This window comes from Callorhinchus milii, unplaced genomic scaffold (genome assembly GCF_018977255.1).
Source record: "Callorhinchus milii isolate IMCB2004 unplaced genomic scaffold, IMCB_Cmil_1.0 Scaffold2, whole genome shotgun sequence".
In the NCBI taxonomy this organism is placed as follows: Eukaryota; Metazoa; Chordata; class Chondrichthyes; order Chimaeriformes; family Callorhinchidae; genus Callorhinchus; species Callorhinchus milii.
In genome coordinates, this window is record NW_024704743.1 from 111,323,964 (window position 1) to 111,343,879 (window position 19,916).

The following is a 19,916-nucleotide window of genomic DNA, read 5'->3' on the forward strand; positions in this document are numbered from 1 at the left end:
GTGGCAGACAATTGCGTACAGCAGCGTCCCACAAACAGTAGTGGATTGAAATGACCAATTTATAATTTTTTTTGAAGAAATTATTACCCCTGGAAAAGTGATTCACCAATTGACTAACAACTGCTTACTGAAGTAAGGAAACATTTAGTTCTGCCGGGAATCAACCCCAGCTCTTTTGCTTGCGAGGCGAGTGCTCTAACCACTGAGCTACAGGACTCGCCTATCCTCCGCAAGTGCTTCGAGATGCCATCCGGGGTGAAGGGCGCTATATAAATGCAAGTTGTTGTGTTGTTTATTTTCATCCCTTGTCTGGCACCTCCCTGGTAGAGGTGGGTATCAGGCAAGATTGAGAGACCCTTTATTCTGGGTCAGTTCGGTGTGTTTGGTTGCAACGATTTTGGTGTCAGTGAAATAAATACACATCTAGAAATGTAAACCCGCCCCGAAAATAACCAGAACAGGTGTCACATCATATTACAAGACAGATACAGTTACCAACCATGTGTGAGACATTTCTCCTGAGAATGCAGCGCATCCCAAATGAAAACTGAATGGCAGTGAGTGAGGGAGTGAGTGAGTGAGTGAGTGAGGGAGGGGGGAGTGAGTGAGGGGGGGAGTGAGTGAGCGAGTGAGGGTGGGTGTGAGGGAGTGAGTGAGGGAGGGGGTGAGTGAGTGAGTGAGTGAGGGGGTGAGTGAGTGAGGGGGTGAGGGAGTGAGTGAGGGAGGGGGTGAGTGAGTGAGGGGGGGGTGAGGAGGTGAGGGGGGAGGAGGTGAGGGGGTGAGGAGATGAGGGGGTGAGGGGGAGGAGGTGAGGGGTGAGGGAGGGGGTGAGGGGTTGAGGAGGTGAGGTGAGGGGGTGAGTTGAGGGGGTGAGTGAGGCGGTGAGGGAGTGGTGAGGGGGTGAGGGAGGGGTGAGGGGGTGAGGGAAGGGGTGAGAGGGTGAGGGAGGGGGTGAGTGAGGGGGTGAGGGGGTGAGGGAGGAGGTGAGGAGGGAGGGGGTGAGGTGAGGGGGTGAGGTGGTGAGGGAGGGGGTGAGGGGGTGAGGGAGGAGGTGAGGGGGTGAGGAGGTGAGGGGGTGAGGGGGTGAGGAGGTGAGGTGGTGAGGGGGTGAGGAGGTGAGGGAGGGGTGAGGGGAGGGGTGAGGGAGGGGGTGAGTGAGGGGTGAGGGAGGGTGTGAGGGAGTGAGTGAGGGGGTGAGGTGAGGTGAGGAGGTGAGGGGGTGAGGTGAGGGGGTGAGGTGGTGAGGGAGGGAGTGGTGAGGGGGTGAGGGAGGGGTGAGGGGGTGAGGGAAGGGGTGAGAGGGTGAGGGAGGGGGTGAGTGAGGGGGTGAGGGAGGAGGTGAGGAGGGAGGGGGTGAGGTGAGGGGGTGAGGTGGTGAGGGGGTGAGGGAGGAGGTGAGGGGGTGAGGAGGTGAGGTGGTGAGGTGGTGAGGGGGTGAGGTGGTGAGGGAGGGGTGAGGGGGTGAGGGAGGAGGTGAGGGGGTGAGGTGGTGAGGGAGGGGGTGAGGGGGTGAGGGAGGAGGTGAGGGGGTGAGGGGTGAGGTGAGGAGGTGAGGAGGTGAGGGAGGGGGTGAGGTGAGGAGGTGAGGGAGGGGTGAGGGAGGGGGTGAGGGGGTGCGGGAGGGGGTGAGGGGGTGAGGGAGGGGTGAGGGGGTGAGGTGGTGAGGGGGTGAGGGGGTGAGGTGGTGAGGGGGTGAGGTGAGGAGGTGAGGGAGGGGTGAGGGAGGGGGTGAGGAGGTGAGGGAGGGGGTGAGGGGGTGAGGGAGGGGGTGAGGGGGTGAGGGAGGGGGTGAGGGGGTGAGGGGGTGAGGGGGTGAGGAGGTGAGGAGGTGAGGGAGGGGGTGAGGGGGTGAGGAGGTGCTTTGCTCAGTGTTGTCAGTGAGAGTTGTGGAGTGGAGCTGTGGTGTGTGTGTGTGTTCGCTGTCGGTCTCCGGCCGCTGTGTTTGGCTGATGTGAGTGGACTAAGCGGACCGGAGACGCGCCCTATCGATGCTCAGCAGCTGATGTGAAAGGCTCTGTGCGGCAAAGCGACAGACGGGAAGGAATTCAGCCGCGATAGCGAGAGGGGGGCGTTGTTCTATCTCCGATGCAGCCCCGGGGAGGGAGGCGGGGGGCGGGGGGCGAGGGAGGAGGGCACCGGCTGTGCTGCTGCTGCTGCTTCTTGTTGGAGTCGATGAGACTCTCAGCTCTCGCCCTGACGTCCAGTCGGCTGCTGTCCCTCGGCTGCCGGACCGTGTCCCCGCCCGGAGCTCGGGCCGGAGCTCGGGATGGAGCTCGGGATGGAGCGGGATCCGGAGCCCCGACCGCCCTCTCCTTCGACAAACCCAAGGCAATGCGCGCTTCGCACGACGCTGCGCCCGGACTCTGCGTCAAAGCCGTCTGTGCCACATGGTCAGGTTTCCTTTCGCACAGGAGGCTCCGGGCTTCAGGGGTGGGGGGTGGGGGGGGGTGTCTGTGATCGAGGGTCTGTGTGTGCACTTGTCACTGGTTCCAGCGCTGTGGGACGTCTTTCCGACCTGAAAGGCTCTTAATGCAAATGCAATTTGTTGTTGTTGTTGTTGTTGTTGTTGACTCAGTGCTTTTCTGTTGGCTGCCTGTGTGCTCCTGCTGTTGGGCTGCTCAAGGCGCGTTGGTTTTTAAAGAGCAAGACGCGGGCTTGTGTTTCCTATTTCCTTGGCCTCACGTTGCATCTCCCTTGCAGTAATGCAGCAGGTACCAAACACCGAGCGTCATTTTTTTGTATGATTAGCTTGCACTTGGCCTGATCTCTGGCGGGCAGACGGATTTCCCACCTGGAGATCCGTCAACAGTAATGTGGTCGAACGCTGATCCTCACAACGAAATCCGCTGAAAGTCTTCAAAAGTAAAAGGATCAGTTATTGATCTGCAAAATGTCAGACAGTATCTCCTGAAATTCTGGGCACGGACAGAGACAGCAGAACAAGAGGGCATAGGTTTAGAATTAGGCTACGAAAGGCAATTTCAGACCGGACACCAGGAAGCATTTACAAAACAACGCAAAATCTTGCAGATGCTGGAAATCAGAAACAAAAACAGAAATCGCTGGGAACACTCAGCAGGTCAGGCAGCATCTATGGAAAAAAGGAAAGCGAGTCAACGTTTTGGGTCCACGACCCTTCGTCGAAATTCCAAGAAGTATTTCTTATCTCAGTATTTAATAATAATAATAATCCTTGCATTTGATATAGCGCTTTTCACATCGGGAGGACGTCCCAAAGCGCTTCACAGAACACACTGTAAAGTGAATTGACTGTATATTTGTGGGCGAACGCGGCAGCCAATTGCGCACAGCAATGTCCCACAAACAGTTGTAGATTGAAGATGACCAATTTATTATTGTTTTTGGTTTTGGAGGGATTATTATTAGACGTGTGGAGTAAGGAAACTTGCCCAAGGTTTCGCCCTGCCTGGAATTGAACTCAGGTCTCTCGCTTGCAAAGCGAGTGCTCTAAACACTGAGCTACAGGACTCCAAATTTCAATGTGCTGCATTGTTGTAGGTGTGCTCTAACGTGGGAGTTACTGTCCTTCAGTTGAGAATTTAACACTGAAGTCCAGCCTGCCTCTTCAGGCGCTGTTAAAGATCCTATGGCACTAATCAAAAAGAGAAGAGAGTTTCTCGCCATCGATCTCTATCCCCCCCCCCCCGGCAGCTCCCCAAATCAAATTCGTCATTCACTCATGGCTGTTTGCTAGAAACTACTCAAAGTGGCTGTCACTTCACACACAAAGTACACAGCCATTCCACTTAACAGTATGTCCTGTGAAGTCCTTCTCCAGATGTGAAAAGCGCTATACCAAATGTAAGGATTATTTTATTACCAGGAAGGGTGGCTGAGACCAGTACGCTGGGCTCATTTAAAAAGCAACAGCTGCTTGATGCTGTGATGGGTGGATAGTAGGGTCGGTGTTCTGGGAGGATGAGAGTAGATGGGCCAAAGCACCTTTCTCATCTGTATTCTTGTAATCTTGTGACCTCTTAGTGAAAATGTTCAGTTTCATTCAGATGGTTGCACCCTTGTTTCTGGCTCAAGGCCCAGATCAAAACCACACCTCATTAATTTAAGTTCATTACCTAGGAGTGCTACATTGTTGAAGGTCCCTTCCTTCAGGGGAAGCGTTAAAACAAAGCTCCTTTCAGGAGTGTAAAAAGCAGGGATTTAGTTGTCCTAGTTAGTTCTTCTGGTGTGCTATCCAATACTTCATCCATAAATCCCTTCATATATCTCTTTATCTGCTCGCTGTTTGTGAAATGTTTCTGAGTAGATTAGCTGCTGTGTTTGCTTAAATTGTCAGTCTGCTTTAAAAGTAACTCATGAGGTGAAGATTATTTGAGATTATGTGCAATAACAAATGTAAATATTTCATTATTATTATTATTACTACAGCATCCACATTTTGACCCCTAAGAATTAAGAACAATTAAGTAACAAGGTTGAGCGCAGCTGAAATTCTAACGTTAAAAGACTGGCAATTCAGTTAGAAGCTTCAGAAATATTATTTTTAACAATCTACAGTAGTTATGTTGTTTCAGTCAGAAAACCTGTAGTTGATGCAGACACTGCTTGAATTGGCAGCGTCTTTGTGACTATGTCTGTGTGTGTGTGGAGGGGGTGGGGGGTTGCAAGAGCCAGAAGATCCTTTTTTGTCTCATAAATCCCACTTACACAGAAATGGCATAAAGATTAATTTTGTCATTATTTTTTCCATTGTGCTATGTGTTTGGTAACAGATAAAGAAAGGTGTGTTAAACAGTTCTAAAGATACTGAAGGCTTATGAAATATAAGTGTCTCCTGTTATTTTTCTTTCTAATCCCTGCATCCTTTATACAAGATCCCCGCATTTTTCTGCTCTGGCTGAAATACCTTCTGCTGAATTGTTCAAACGTGTGTTTTTGTAGCTTAACCTCAAAGGCAGTATTACAAGTATGGTATGGTTTCATCTGGAAATTTTGTAGCGCACAATTCCTTCGAAGTCCATGGGGATGACTGTTCAGTACATTTTAATTGTGCACAGAGAGGGCACTTGAATCAGAAGTCAAGTTTCACAGGTCAAAGGACAGTTTTCAAACTCGATAAGCCATCGAATGTACCAGATTCCGTTTTTCACTAGATCACAAGCCTTTAGGCCCTCTGTCATTGCTTTCATAAATAATTTGACTAATATAGATCTTATACCTCTGAGATCTTATAGGGGTATGTAACATTTTAAATGGGATGGAAAAAAACAATACTTAGGATGCACCAATACAGTAGAGGAAAAGGCCATAGGCTTAGAATTGCAAAGGGCTACTTCAGGACAGAAACAAGAAAGTTTTTCTTAACCAGGATGATAATTAACAACTTGAACAACAGGATGCAGGGACGGGTGGTTGAGAGCAGGACACTCATTGATGCGGTGATAAGAAAACTGGTAGGTTAGGTGTTCTGGAAAGATGGAAGACAAATCCTTCGAAGAATGAGGTCAAATGGGTAGAAGGACCTTCTTCATACAAATCAATAGGATTTCTATTTTTTTTACAGGTGGAACTTCATATCCATCTGGATGGAGCCATAAGACCTAAAACAATTCTTGAGGTTGCTAAGTAAGTGATTTACCATTCAGTGTTCTCATTTGTATATTTCAGCATATGCAAAATAAATAGTGTAACATTGTCACTGGAACTCTCTGAATTCTCGAAACACCAAGAAACACCAATAAATACAGTAATTTATGCTTGCAAAATACATGGTTATTACATGTTGTGAATCACTTTGAGATGTCCTGATGTGAAAGGTGCTTTATCAAATGTAAGAATTATTATGTATTATTAACAGCAAGGGTTGTATTTATTGGAGAGGAGAAGGATAGGAATATAAGTGTTCAGTGTTTTGAAAGGTGTTAAAAGAATCAACCAGAGAAAGATTATTTGTAATGGTTGTCAAATTGGCAACAAGAGAGTGTAATCTTGAGATTATTGCTATTGAAAATTGCTTCTACAAAGGATTATTAAGGTGCTGAACATGCCACCACAAGTGGTGATTGAAGCTGAGTCAATGCTGACACATCAGGATGGTCTGTAGTAATAGAATACCTCCAGTAATCAGAAGCAGATCCACTGGGTGGGGGTTTGGAGCTGACCTGACCTGTGTTTATTACAAAAGTGAAATGTTAAAAAAGCATTACAAAAATGTTAAGAAATTTTAAAATTGTTAAAAAAAGACAAGAGCGAAATGTTAAAATGATAACAATGTCAAGTCTAAAAACTTTAAGAATTATATAAACATATACACAAAGTATTCTCTGAATGTGTTCACAGCAGATTCACATTGAGGGGGAAAATAGCCTACATAGGTGTTGTCTGATAAATTCTAATAAACTCTAATTAATAATAATAAATAATCCTTAAATTTGACATAGCACCTTATCACGTTGTTGAGACATCTCAATGCGCCTCACAGGATTTTACTGTGAAGTGTAGTGATTGTGTATTTCTACAACAACAAACAACAACAGCTTGGATTTATATAGCGCCCTCCACGCCGGACGGCGTCTCAGAGCGCTAGATGTATGCAACAATCAATTTGCAGACAGTAACATTCCACGAATAGCCATGGTGAAAGACTGATTTTATTTGAGCGGCTGTTGGGTAGACCACTGGGAGAAACTCCATTCAGTAAATCCTGTGAAGCACTTCAAGACATTCTCCTGACACGAAAGGTGCAATATCAAATGTCAGGATTATTTCTTATTATTAATTCGAGTTTAGCCCAAAGATTTCCAATCCTCTGTTGCTATTTGTGAGCATGACAAAAAGCCTGTCAGGTTTTATTCCTGGATGCTGGTCTAACTGGAATCAAGTTAGGCTTCTTTCACAAAGTCCGTTTTCATTGATTGAAAACAATCCCCACCAAATGCAGGAATCAGAGATGGTAGCACCCAGGGCTTTCCAACTCATAGTGGGCACTACCATTATTCAGATATCCAGGGACATTGATATTTCATAGAGAATCATTTAATGATTTTTCTTTATTTTAAGGAGAAGAAAAATCAAGCTGCCGACAAAGAATGACAATCAGTTTCTCAAACTTATAACTTGCGATGGGCCAACAACTCTCACTGAAATGCTAACAAAGTTTGGTTATTTTATGCCTATTGTTGCGTAAGTACATTGCTCTCAGACTTTACTATGATTTGCCCTCCACCCCTGTCACTGATCCTTTGTCATATAATGAAATTAATAGTTATAAACGAATATCTCGCCCCAACAGGAGTCCCTTTTCAATGATTGACCGAAATATCATCCTTGTGATGGTATTTTGATGTAAGTTGCTATTTAGCTTAATATATAACAATATGTTTGGTGTAAAATCCATGACAAAGCCCATTGCCAAATCATTAGGCTTGGATTTTATTCAAGGATCTTTCAGGTGAATATTTGTATGTTACTTGGAACGTGATAAATGTAGGACGGTATTAGAGTTTAGTGTTCTGCCACTCTGGTCAAAATATGGGTTTCCTTTACAGTAAATACTGTGAGGGGCTTTGAGATGTACTCCTGACATGAAAAGTGTTATATCAAATGCAAAGATTATTATGAATAATAATATTTTTTTTGATCCTTACAGAGGTGACAGAGATGCTATCAGGCAAATAGCCTATGAACTTGTGGAGGATAAAGCTAATGAAAAAATTGTATACTTTGAAGCTAGATACAGTCCTCATTTACTGGCTAACTGTGATGTTTACCCTATTCCATGGAAGCAATCAGAGTAAGTTGAAGACCTACATTCACAACTTAACTGTTGAACCATTGAAATGTCTGACACACATAAGAGGAAATTTTGACCCATTATTTTGTGTAAGTTTGCTCCTCTAAGAATCTATCCATCCTGATCCTCATTCCCTGCTCTTTTCTGTCACCTCTTGTACCATTTACTACAGTAGCCAGTATCTTCTAATCAGGAATCAATGTGATTGTTCCATTAAGTGCTGGTTAATACTTTTATACTTTCTAAATAGTGTAAAAAAAAAGGTGGCGTTTTTACGTTACAACATGGGAAGAAAGTGCAACCCAATTACTAGTTTGTTGTAGCCACATGGATTATTTTAACACATTTGTTAAAATTTGGCATATGAGTGAACTAAATAAAACGTCTTGCATTGTACACTTGAAGTAAAATTTGAAGTAAAAAGTAAAGCTAAGGTTTACCCAATTCAATTTGGTAACAAATTGTAGTAACATAGGAATAAGAGTGAGCCATTCTTCTCATTCAACCTTGTTTGCCATTTTATTATTATAGCAGATATTTTAATTCTGTTTCCTGGCCTTTTATCTAGGACCCTTAATCCATATTCCTCAGTTACAGTGGAGTCTTGTTATAATGCGGTTGTTAGGATCTAAGTTCCCACCCTTGTGAGGCATAATAGCTGGACATGTCCACAGTTGGCTGTCACAGTCACAGTCCTGGTGCTAGTTCATATATGCTACATAATCTGCCATCTATTCCATATTTCGATGGCCCCGGAAATTGGCGGAACTTATTCCTTAAGTTCCTTTTTCAATCACATCTTTTAGTTAGTTTAATCTTGTCACAACTCTCCCTGAATCACTTGCCCTTCCCTCTCAGCTTTCAAAGCCAGTCTGAAGAACAATCTCTTTGACTGTGCTTTTGGCCGCCTTCCCTTCTGCCTCTCCAGGCTCCCTCCCTGCTGCAGCTATTGCACAGTCTTTGTAAAACGCTTCGAAACGTCCTCCCTGTGTGAAAGGCCCTGTAAAAGTTCAAATTGTTCTTCCAAACACTTTGAAAATCAGGCACTGTGTCTGCTTTATTTTTTGTCTTAATTAAAATATTTATTATTTGAATCATCTGTTATTTCAATATTTGCTGCATTTTTGCCCCCAAGAGGTGACCTAAGCCCAGATGAAGTGGTCCGTCTTGTTAATGAGGGTTTTGAAAAAGGCCAGCGTAACTTTGGCATCAAAGTACGATCAATTCTCAGCTGTTTGCGGCACATGGAAGGTAACTGTTTTAACAGTGATTTGTGGTACCAGGGATGGGGGACTTTAGTTATGTGGAGAGACTAGAGAAGCTGGGATTGTTCTCCTTAGAGCAGAGAAAGTTAAGGGGAGATTTAATAGAGGTGTTCAAAATTATGAGGTGTTTTGATAGAGTAGATAGAGAGAAACTGTTTCTACTAGCCAATGGGTCAGTAACCAGAGGACATAGATTGAATATAATTAGCAGAAGAACCGGAGGGGAGATGCAGAGATTTTTTTTTACACAGTTGTTACGGTCTGGAATGCACTGCTTAAAAGGGTGGTGGAAACAGATTGAAAAACAACTTTCAAAACGGAATTAGAAAGGTACTTGAAAAGGAAAAAAATTGCTGGGGTATGGGGAAAGAGTGGGGGAGTAGGACTGATTGGGTAACTCTTTCAAAAAGCTGGCAGAGGCATGATTTGGATAACTCTTTTCAAAGAGCCGGCACAGACACAATGGGCTGAATGGCCTCCTTCTGTGCTGTATAATGCTATGATTCTAGGATGGACTGAATGGCCTCCTTCTCTGCTGTAATATTCTATGATTCTATGATTGTGCTTTAATATCCTGAGTTTCATTTAGTGCAGTTCCAAGATCAGTTTGCTAGTATAGAAGCTCAAAACCTCACATTTCCACGCTTTTACTACCAGGTCTGATAAAATCAACAACTTGTTGATCAGTCAGTTAACTGAGTGAAGTGCTTTGAGACATCTTCCCAATGTGAAAAGATACTATATAAATGTGAATTGTTGTTGTTACTAACTTCTGAGAAATGTATAATAATTCTTGCATTTGACATAACGCTTTTCATGTCAGGAAGATGTCTCAAAGCATGTATTTTTTTTGTGTGGGCAAACCCAGCAGCTAATTTTCACACTTCAATCTCCTATAAACAACCAAAGCTATCTAAACAATTTTATTTGGGAAATTAATTCTCATTTTGAATAGTGCCTTGGGATCTTCATCATCCACCTGAACAGACAGGCAGACGGGACCGCAGTTTACTGTTTCATCCGAAGGACAGCACCTCCAACAACACAGCCCTCACCCAGCACTGCACTGGAGCATTGGCCGAGGAAATATGAGTTCCAATTCTTGATGTGGGGATTGATCCACAATATATCCAGAACATGAGGGTCTTTTTATTCCATTTCCCTGTGGGTGTTTTTTATGAGCTGTAGAAAAATGGCTTCCAAATTTAGACTGAATTTAAGAAGTGTTTTTTTTAGTTCTGTATCATCTTACGTTTTAAGATGAAATGGCTTCAATGGCTGAGAGCAGGTGGACTTTCTGTGTGTTATATGAAAGTTGACTTTTCCTCTCTACATCAACAGCGTGGTCTCCTGAAGTTGTTGAGCTCTGTAAGAAATATCGAAAGGATGGTGTGGTTGGCCTTGACCTAGCAGGGGATGAATCGATAAACTATGAACCCTCTCGAGGACACGTACAGACGTATCAGGTTGGATCCCAACGTGTAATCTGCATTAGAAAATTCTGAACAAAACTTTCAATTCTTTAACTGGTTTAATTAATTTTCTGCCGTTAAGTTGTTTCCCATTCTTCGGATGAGACATTAAACCGGGGTCTGTTCATGTAGACCCAGGGCATCTTTTGAAAAGAGAAGGGAGTTTGACAGTGAAAACCTCTATTCCCCTGTTTTGGTGCAATCCCACCCTTTGTTTTGCATCATTGAAACCTCATTAACCCATCATCCCCTGTCCTCTTCCCTATTTTCTTCTTTGTCTTCCTTGCACTGCCTCCCCACTTTCTGTTAGCCCTTAAAAGCTCTCCCTCCCAACATGCCCCAGTTCTGAAGAAGGGTCGTGGACCCGAAACCTTAATTCACTTTCCTTTCTCCATAGTTGCTGCCTGACCTGTTGAGTGTTCCTTGTGACTTCTGTTTTTGATACTGTAAAGTGAATTGACCGTATATTTTGTGGTTGGAAATGAAGGCTCTGAAGCTCCAATAGTAACTGTACTCCTAGCCACAATTCCTTTACTAGGCAATTGGTTGGCAGAAGCCAAGGCATTAGGTATCTCACAGCTCCTATTGGAGTATTGCAAAAATTCAACCAACTAAATGTTCTGTTGTTTTATCCTGGAGATATTGGAAATAGATTAACAATGCACACTAGGAAATGGAATGCTACAAGGCTTTCATGTCCTCCCAACGTGAAAGGAGCTATACAAATGTAATTTTGTTGTTGTGGTTTTCTCAATTTTCCTTGATTACTTCCAGGAGGCGGTGAGGTGCGGAATCCATCGCACTGTTCATGCGGGAGAGGTCGGACCTCCTGAAGTGGTTCGTGAGGTAAGAATGTGAATAATTCTTACATTTAATTCATCACCTTATCATGTTGTCTAAATATCTCAAAGTACTTTATTGTAAAGTGTGGTGAAGGTGGCAGCCAATTCGCACACAGCAAAGTCCCCAAAAAGTCATGAAGTGAATGATTAATTTTATCGGGGGGATTGTCAGCCAGCACACTGGCTCTTTTGAGCCTTCTCTTTTGAATAGTACCATGGGATCTTTAATGAACAGGGAGATGGGATCTTGGTTTAACGTCTCAGAAGAAGCACCTCTGACAATGCAGCACTCCCTCAGGACCTCATTGGAGTGCTGGCCTAGACTGTGAGCTCAAAGTCCCAACTTGGGGCTTGAACCCACAAACTTCTGATTCAGAGGCAAGAGTGCTACCGACTGCCCTTTTACTCCTGACTCACTGAACAGTTGAAAGTGCTGTTGTGAAACGAAAGTGAAGTTATGTGAATGCAGTAAATGTAGATTATTCCTGGTACCAGTGGTGAATTGTGAAGCAGCCGATTGAAAACAGGAAAATTTGCGATCCAGAAAATATCACTGGAACACTGGAAGAAGAAGGGAGTTTCAGAGGTTGAATCAATTGATTTTAAAAGATACTTTTGTTACAACACCAATAAAATGGCTGCAGTTCTTTTGAAAGTCGCCTCATTCCTTTCTATTGTGCAAAAATCCACAAGGGCTACAGGCACACAAACTAAGTTTCCCAAATATCTCTGTGGACTCAGAATGTTGCCTCTTAATGTTTTCTAACTGTAAACTTATTAAAGGATAACTTGCTCCTCCGTGTGAATTTATTGCTGTTATAGGCTGTGGAGATTTTGAAGGCTGAAAGAATTGGTCATGGATATTCAATTATTAAAGACGCCAAACTCTATCAAGAAATACTGCAAAAGGATATCCACCTGGAGGTAGATATGGGTCTGACGGACACAACTGGCGATATATGTGACAGGTTCTATCTGATATGCTGTTTTAAAATTTCTGTTTTTTTATTTATTTTTTAAGGCATGCCTTTACTCAAGTTATATCACAGGAGCGTGTAAGGCTGATTTTTCAAAGCATCCAGTTGTCAGGTATGTACTTTTTTCATTCAGTGTAATGAACACTTTGAAAAGTCTGTCCACATTTCTTAAGTATTTCAAGTGCATAATTTCCCCCACTTCAAAGTGCATTAAAACAATAAATAATATTTTTTGGATTTGGTACAGTGCCTTTCACACCTGAAGGATGCCTCAAAGAGCTTAGTGGGATTTACTGTAGTGTGGTGACTGTATTTTGTAGGCAAATTTTGCAGCGAATTTGTGTACAGTGGTGTTCCACAAAGTGAATGACCAATTTTTATTTAAGAATTCCTGGCTGGGCTACCAGAAGAAACTCAATTCTCTTTTTCAAATAGCGCCTTAGGATTTTTAACATCCACCTGAACAGGCAGACAATACTTTGCTTTAACATCTCATCCGATATGAATACTTCACAATTTGCACTCAATTGTACTTTGGGTTTATTGTGTTTTATGAATGAACTTTTAGTGAAAACGTATCACTTTTACAAGGAGCTCTTTTCTAACCCTCTATCTGCAAACAGTTTATAGCAGAGTCTAAAGCTACCATGGCTTCAGTTGGTTTCTATAAAATTTATTTTTTGATACCCTTCCCATTTATGTGGTTGAACCCTATTTTTATGAAATAGTGCAATCAACGTCTAGTGGTTTATAAGTGAGTTCATTTTCTGGCAGCCTTCAATATAAAGCAAAGCTCATTCAAAAAAAATGTTTTATACATTTTACAGATTCATGAATGATGGTGCTAACTTTTCACTGAGTACAGATGATCCACTGATATTCAATTCAACGATTCACACTGAATATAATATGGCTGCGAAAGACATGAACTTCACAGAAATGCAGTTCATGAGAATGGTATGTGGAAGGAATGTGTCTCTTTGTCTGCTATTAACTCTTAATATATTCTGTGCTGAGGTTAGATCAGCACCTCCAGCCAGGACACTATCTTACAACCAGTTTGTACAATATCATACCAATGACTACTCTTAACTTTAAGCAGTGCTGACGAGAAGAGTGGAAGGCTCAGAGACTGTTTGACACGGTTATTTGTGTCAAAGATTTTATAGTGGTTGGTGACCACCAAATGTCACTCTTTATGTCACTCTTAAACACCATTTTTGCTAGTAGTTGGATGTTTGAAGATAATTGGGATGTTGAAAGTGGAGATGGGTGGGTGCATGGGTGGATGTGTGGGTGCATGCAGCAATATTGAGGAAACTTGGAAAAAGCATAATAAAAAATCTGCCATAATCTAATAAAATGGTGGAACAGGCTAGCCGGGCTGAATATCCTCCTCTTGCTCCTATGTACCCACCCATGTATCCACAGAATTTTTTTTTAAATAAAGATAAGGCCTTAGAAATAAGGCCTAAAGACAATGTCAGGTGTATCTTAAAGAAACTGTTGAATTTAATTGATCGTATTCTTAATTTGGTGTTTTGCTCATTGCTTCCTTAGTATTGAACTCACACTTTGATGTGGGGTTAGTTGTTTAAATCTGTTTGATGAAATAGAGCAAATTTGCAGTATTCTTCAGCAACAACAACAAAATTACATTTGTATAGTGTCTTTCACATTAGGAAGACGTGCCAAGGCGCTGGACAATCAGTGTTTTGGACCCGAGCTGGGGGTTGGGATCGGGGAGGGTGGAGGGCAGGCGGGGACGAAGGGTGACCGAAGGCACGGTCGAAGAGGAGGGACTTGAGACAGGTCTTGAAGAAGGCAAGGGAGGGGCTGAGGTGGAGGGACTGAGGGATGGAATTCCAGAGGGTGGGGGCAGAGTGGCAAAAGGCACGCCCGCCAATGGTGGGGGAGGTGAGGCAGGGGACGTGAAATAGGCCAGAGCCCGCTGAGCGGAGGGAGCGAGCAGCATGGTAGGGGATTAGGAGGTCAGAGAGGTAATGGGGAGCATGGCCGTGGAGGGCTTTGAAGGTGAGGACCAGGTTCTTGAACTGTATCCTCTGTGTGATAGGAAACCAGTGGAGTCGGGCGAGGATAGGGGTGATAGGGTCGCGGAGCCTGGTGCGGGAGAGGACACAGGCAGCAGAGTTCTGGATGATCTGCAGCCTATGAAGGGAGAAGTAAGGAGGCTGACAAACAGGGAGTTTGCGTTGTCATGCCTGGATGCCTGAATGTGTGTATGAGGGTCTCGGTGGTCTGCGGTGTGAAACAGTAGCAGAGCCGGGTAATGTTGCGGAGGTGGGGAAGCAGAGCGGATCATAATAATAATAATAATTATCCTTGCATTTGATCTAGCGCTTTTCATGTCGGGAGGACGTCCCAAAGCGCTTCACAGAACACACTGTAAAGTGAATTGACTGTATATTTGTGGGCGAATGCGGCAGCCAATTGCGCACAGCAATGTCCCACAAACAGTCGTAGATTGAAAATGACCAATTTATTATTGTTTTTGGTTTTGGAGGGATTATTATTAGGCTCTGTGTGGAGTAAGGAAACTTGCCCAAGGTTTCGCCCTGACCTGCCTGGAATTGAACTCAGGTCTCTCGCTTTCAAAGCGAGTGCTCTAACCACTGAGCTACAGGACTCATGGCATGGATGTGGGGTAGAAAGGATAGTTGAGGGTCAAACTGGACACCAAGATTCTGAACTGACATGTAAGTTACTTAAACGTCAATATTATCATTGGATTTTGTGTCAATATTCTAGTTGTCTGAGAAAAGCAGAATAAACTGTTAAATTTTAAGTTTTTGATGCTTTTTTTCAGAATCTTAATGCAGCTCGCTCCAGTTTCCTTTGTGAAAATAAAAAAAAAGAACTTCTCAATCAGCTTCGAAAGGCTTATGGAATGCCAGAAGAGCCCAAACTCGACACAAATCTGAATAATTATCCATGTTTGTAACAACCAATGAATCCCAGGCTTAAACTATTCTATGTTTTGACGAAACAAAGCTATTCATTACTATTGCTATATTTTTATATAATTCTTTATACATTTCAATATCTGAATATTTTAATAATCTCTTTTATGTTGATCAGTTCATCTCAGGAAGCTCTGGAAACAAAGTGTGATATGCAATTACATTAAATACTTTCACAAACAGACAATCGATGTACAGCTTAATGGGTGATGATGGCCCTTTAATATCAACACAGTCTTATTGTGTCAGTGGGTCTAATTTGCAGTACATGCAAAAGGAATTGTAAGAACATATCACGACTCTAGTTTGCGATTCCAAAAATTGACGTAGTCCAGTACCTGCAATGTATTTATTTGGTGATCTTGCTGTCGTCACGGCCTTGCTCCCTCCTACCTCTCCAACCTACTATCCCCCTACCTACCTGCCCGTACCCTCCGTTCCTCTGGCTCTGGTCTGCTCCACGTCCCCCGCCCCAACCGCCCTACCATCGGTGGTCGGGCCTTCAGCCTCTCAGCCCCCAGGCTCTGGAAATCCATCCCCCAGTGCCTTCGCCTTGCTTCCTCCCTTTCCTCCTTCAAGGCCGGTCTCAAAACCTTTCTCTTTGACCGTGCCTTCAGCTCCCCTCTCGACTCTCTTCCCCCTCCTCGCTCCTCCCTTCCCTCCCTCACCCTGACCATTTCCCCCCTCCTTGCTCCCTACCTTCCCTCCCCTCACCCTGACCATTTCCCCCTCCTCGCTTCCCCTCCCCTCACCCTGACCATTTCCCCCCCTCCCCCCTCCCTCCCCCTCCTCCCTCCCTCCTTCCCTCCCCTCACCCTGACCATTTCCCCCCTGCTCGGGTCATGACCCAACTGTGCAGCGCCTTGGGACGTCCTCCTGACGTGAAAGGCGCTTTATAAATGGAATCTTGTTGTTGTTGTTGTTGTTGTTGTTATTCACCTTGCCTACGCTTAAATTATACATTTATAAAACTCAAGTGTGACGACGCTGCCCCTGTGTGTTCATTTAAAGAAACCTTCACAAGATCATCACAAGGGAGGTTTGGACAAAGAAGGCCCTTAGGTCAGGTTCATCTAATTCTTCCAGAACATCCTCCCACACAGCCCAAAGCTGTTTCAGACTCCAGTGCCCTGGCCTTAACAGCCCTGAGTGACAGTGTAGCTCAGTTGGTAGCAATCTGGCCTCTGTTTTAGAAAATTGTTGCTTCATAATGATGTGTTGGGGACTTTGAGATCATAATTTAGGCTGACAGTCCAGTGTTGTGCAGGGGGAGTATTACATTGTCAGAGATGCTTTCCTTCGAATAAAACCAATCTGTTGAGACAAAATGTCTGTTCAGCTGGATGTTAAAGTTCCCATGGCACTATTTGCAAAGAGAAGGGAATTTCTCCTGGTGTCCTGCTCAGCAATCCTTCAGTTAAATTCCCACATCTCCCCCACCCCAAGCTTGGGCTATGGGCTAAAGGCCTGACGAGTTATGTGTATATATTGCTAGGGAGGAGATTGGGTGTCACAGAAAGGAAGAGCAAATTCTTTCACACTTACAAAGCACAAAGTGCAAATTTATTTCATGAAAATACACAGAAAATATCAAACACATATTGACCAACCGCAGTTCACTGCTATTTGAAATCACAATTTCTAGCCATCATTGTCCTCTTTGCCACATATATGTTGCCTTCTCATTACTTCTTTACATTGGCCTGATCTTGATTAAAAAATAAGTTTGAATTAAAAAAAGCACATCCACTTAAAAGACCTCTAGAAAATATTTTCCCTGTTTCCTGGCTGTCATTAGTGTAACAAAAATGTGTTTGGAATAGAAAAGTGGGGATTTCAAACTATGAAGAAACATTGGGATTATACTGTACAAACCATGTGCCCAAACTTTAACTGAGTAGAACTATATAATGTATCTGAACATTACATAAATGCAGTCGTATTGATGAACCAGTCTAATCTGAGAGGGCACCTATCTTAAGCTTGTTTCTTTCTCATTGAAGGCTGCTTGATCCAAAGGCACGCACTTTGCAATATATCCTATGAAGAGCTTTGGAACGTCCTTGTGATATGAAAGGTGCTGAACCAAATGCAATTTGTTTTAAGTATTAACAAAGGGGGCCAATATTCAACAGAGATAAATTGTCTCTGGTTTCAGACAAAATGCTTCTCTTAAAATGGACATATACAGTGGAATTCGCTTTTGACGGATGGCGCCCAGTTAACCCCAGACGTCAGGTAAATCGAACAAAACACCCGGCCTCAATTCATTTATAGTCTTACCTGTTTTAAATGTACCTGCTAATTCAGATGAAAATCTGGTTACTCTGGGCAAAATGCTGCGTTGGTTGCCGCTGGATGTACTCACTCAGGCCTTCTGTGGTATCCAGCGCCTTCATTCAACCATGAGGGACTCTGGGATAACAGATGGGAGGAGTCAAATTGCGATTGACAGTGGACTCCAGCCATTCACAAGTGGCTGGAGTTGGGCTGTCAATCAATGAGGGGGCGGAGGCACAGGGAAGAACAAGGGAGGGAATATCACAATTGATTCAAAGCTGAGTCGCTTGTGATTGGCTGGAGCTCATCCATTCACAAGCGTCTGCAGGCTGTCAATCACCTCAGGCCACCAATAATTGGTCCCCTTCCCGTCCAATGGGAATGGCAACGGGGGGGGGAGGGAGGGAGATCCTCAGCTGCTCAAGGAAGTCCTGGACTGTATTTGCAGCCAAACAAATATATTTGACTGAATTCTGAGTATTTTAACTTTAACCGGTTTGTTAACATTGCTTCAAGTGAAACAGCATTATTATATATTATTATATGGTGTTGGGGGTGGGAGGCCTCCTCTGCTGGGGGGGAATGGTATTTCAGCTAACCTCGGACACCTCTTAAGTCAGACAAAATGTCCAACCCCGATGCATCCGCCTTAACTGGCTTCCACTGTATATATTTTTACATTTACCGACAGTTCTGATCTTTCTATGGAAAATGGGACTTCGGAAGTGCCGGATGTTGAAAATGCCTGACAAACAGAAATGTGACTGAACGATATCGCTGTGCCTTGTGTCTGATCTGTTTCATCTTCTGTCAGTGCAACAACAGCTAACAAGCCTAACAGTAATATGCAGATATTATCGCGACAAATGCCTTGTTAAATTAGATCTAAAAACTACGGACTGACTGATATGCAAAGAAATACATTAAATGTATCAAAAGTTTCCGAAGCTCCAAAAGTGCATCCCTTGTTTCAAATCCTCAAACAAGTCTTCTTATCGCTAAGTCAGTCACAAAGGCCGTAGATATTTACACAATATGTGTCTGTACGTAGCTCAACAGAAATGATTGATTTTCACCCCTTCACTGATCCACCTGCTTAATTGTTCACAATTTGGTACAAAGTTTTGATTGCAGGTATTGTTTGTAGGATCCAATATACTGTAATAAGGGATTTGTTCTTCAAATACCCAGTAGAGGAAGTCTTCATTCATGCACAGAATGTGATGGAGCGGTTATAAACCTCTATTTATTAAGAAACACAGCAACACAAATCCAATTGTAGGATTAAGCTGTTCCTTACACTTTCAGCCGAAACCACATTGGCAGTGAAAGGGTTTTTCTTGTACATTCACATGCAGTGCTTTACATGACAGGAATACCACTGGACGTTCAACAACTGAATCAGTTATAACTAAAATATATGGGGCACTGAGAGGCTGCTTTAATGCAACCATTCTTCTCCCCACAATCTCTGGTATGGCCCGATTAAAAACAAACCTATTAAATATAAATAAAATAACTAGTTAAGAGTTATGCTGAATAAAGAGCAAGAAACCTCACAGAGCAAATTAACTACAAGACAAGACACAGGGACATGGGAGTGACAAGAGGCTGAGTTTTCCCAAACGCAATGCCTTGACATCTGAGTGTGAATCAAACAGAATTTGGACATTTTCGAGAATTCAATGGCAGTGAAAATTATTTTGGCGACACCATCTACTTAAAGTAACTCTTTACAAACAACTACCGCAAACACCAAGCAGGTCAGTTATATTACAGCTCCACAAAAGTTCTACCGTTCCCACTACATCTGACCAAAGACGCTCTCTAGTTTGTTGTGCCCAGGCAAAGAGTTGAATGCACATGAGCATCAATAAAGCCCTGTTTCTGGTCACTTCCAGAAAAACCCAACAAGTACCACAGCAGGTTTTCAGGCTGGAGGCCTTTGGTCATGACATCTACTGTACTCGGCGCATCATCAAATCTTTTTTTTTAAAAAACACGACAAGTTCCTCTGTCTGGACATTGACATTTATTGACACACTGTGAAGACTGAAACTAGAGCAGATACCTAATCTGTTCTATCCTCGTCCTAAAGCTAATTATGGGAATGCATCTAACCCATAAATCACATTTTCTTCAATAACTCAGCTCGGCAGATCTTCAACCATTGAGAAAGAGGGAGGTTGAGTCCATTATGTGCTTTGCTATATACTCAGTCCACAATGCAAAGAGTATGTCTACCAAGTGCCGGTTCTCTAAGGTACCCATTGTCCAAATGCTGAACTTTCCAGTGTCCACAACCTGTAATGCCATTTTCTGAACGTT

General features: G+C 43.5%; 1 protein-coding gene across 4 annotated transcripts; it reads left to right on the plus strand.

Annotated features, from left to right (window-relative positions):
- The first annotated feature begins 2,117 nt into the window (after positions 1-2,117).
- On the plus strand, positions 2,118-18,308 carry LOC103180762 (adenosine deaminase). 4 transcript variants are annotated; one of them, XM_007896796.2, is made up of 11 exons: positions 2,118-2,328; positions 5,543-5,604; positions 7,039-7,161; positions 7,628-7,771; positions 8,907-9,022; positions 10,378-10,502; positions 11,283-11,354; positions 12,173-12,274; positions 12,372-12,439; positions 13,155-13,284; positions 15,155-15,492. In XM_007896796.2, the coding sequence occupies exons 1-11, from the start codon at positions 2,173-2,175 to the stop codon at positions 15,287-15,289; spliced, it is 1,233 nt and encodes a 410-aa protein (XP_007894987.2). In that variant the 5' UTR covers positions 2,118-2,172; the 3' UTR covers positions 15,290-15,492. The 4 variants fall into 4 exon arrangements, with proteins under 4 accessions (XP_007894987.2, XP_007894989.1, XP_007894988.1 ...); XM_007896798.2 differs by lacking the exons at positions 2,118-2,328; positions 13,155-13,284; positions 15,155-15,492 and adding exons at positions 5,153-5,432; positions 17,467-17,546; positions 18,280-18,308; XM_007896795.2 differs by lacking the exon at positions 2,118-2,328 and adding an exon at positions 5,154-5,432.
- Positions 18,309-19,916: the final 1,608 nt, after the last annotated feature.

Bases quoted from the DNA above. Each gene is read 5' to 3' on its own strand.
- LOC103180762 (XM_007896795.2), top strand. From the start codon at position 5,232: ATGGGATGGAAAAAAACAATACTTAGGATGCACCAATACAGTAGAGGA. The intron at 5,433-5,542 runs GTAGGTTAGGTG...TTTTTTTTACAG, and splicing joins ATGCGGTGATAAGAAAACTG to GTGGAACTTCATATCCATCT. The intron at 12,440-13,154 runs GTATGTACTTTT...TACATTTTACAG, and splicing joins TCAAAGCATCCAGTTGTCAG to ATTCATGAATGATGGTGCTA.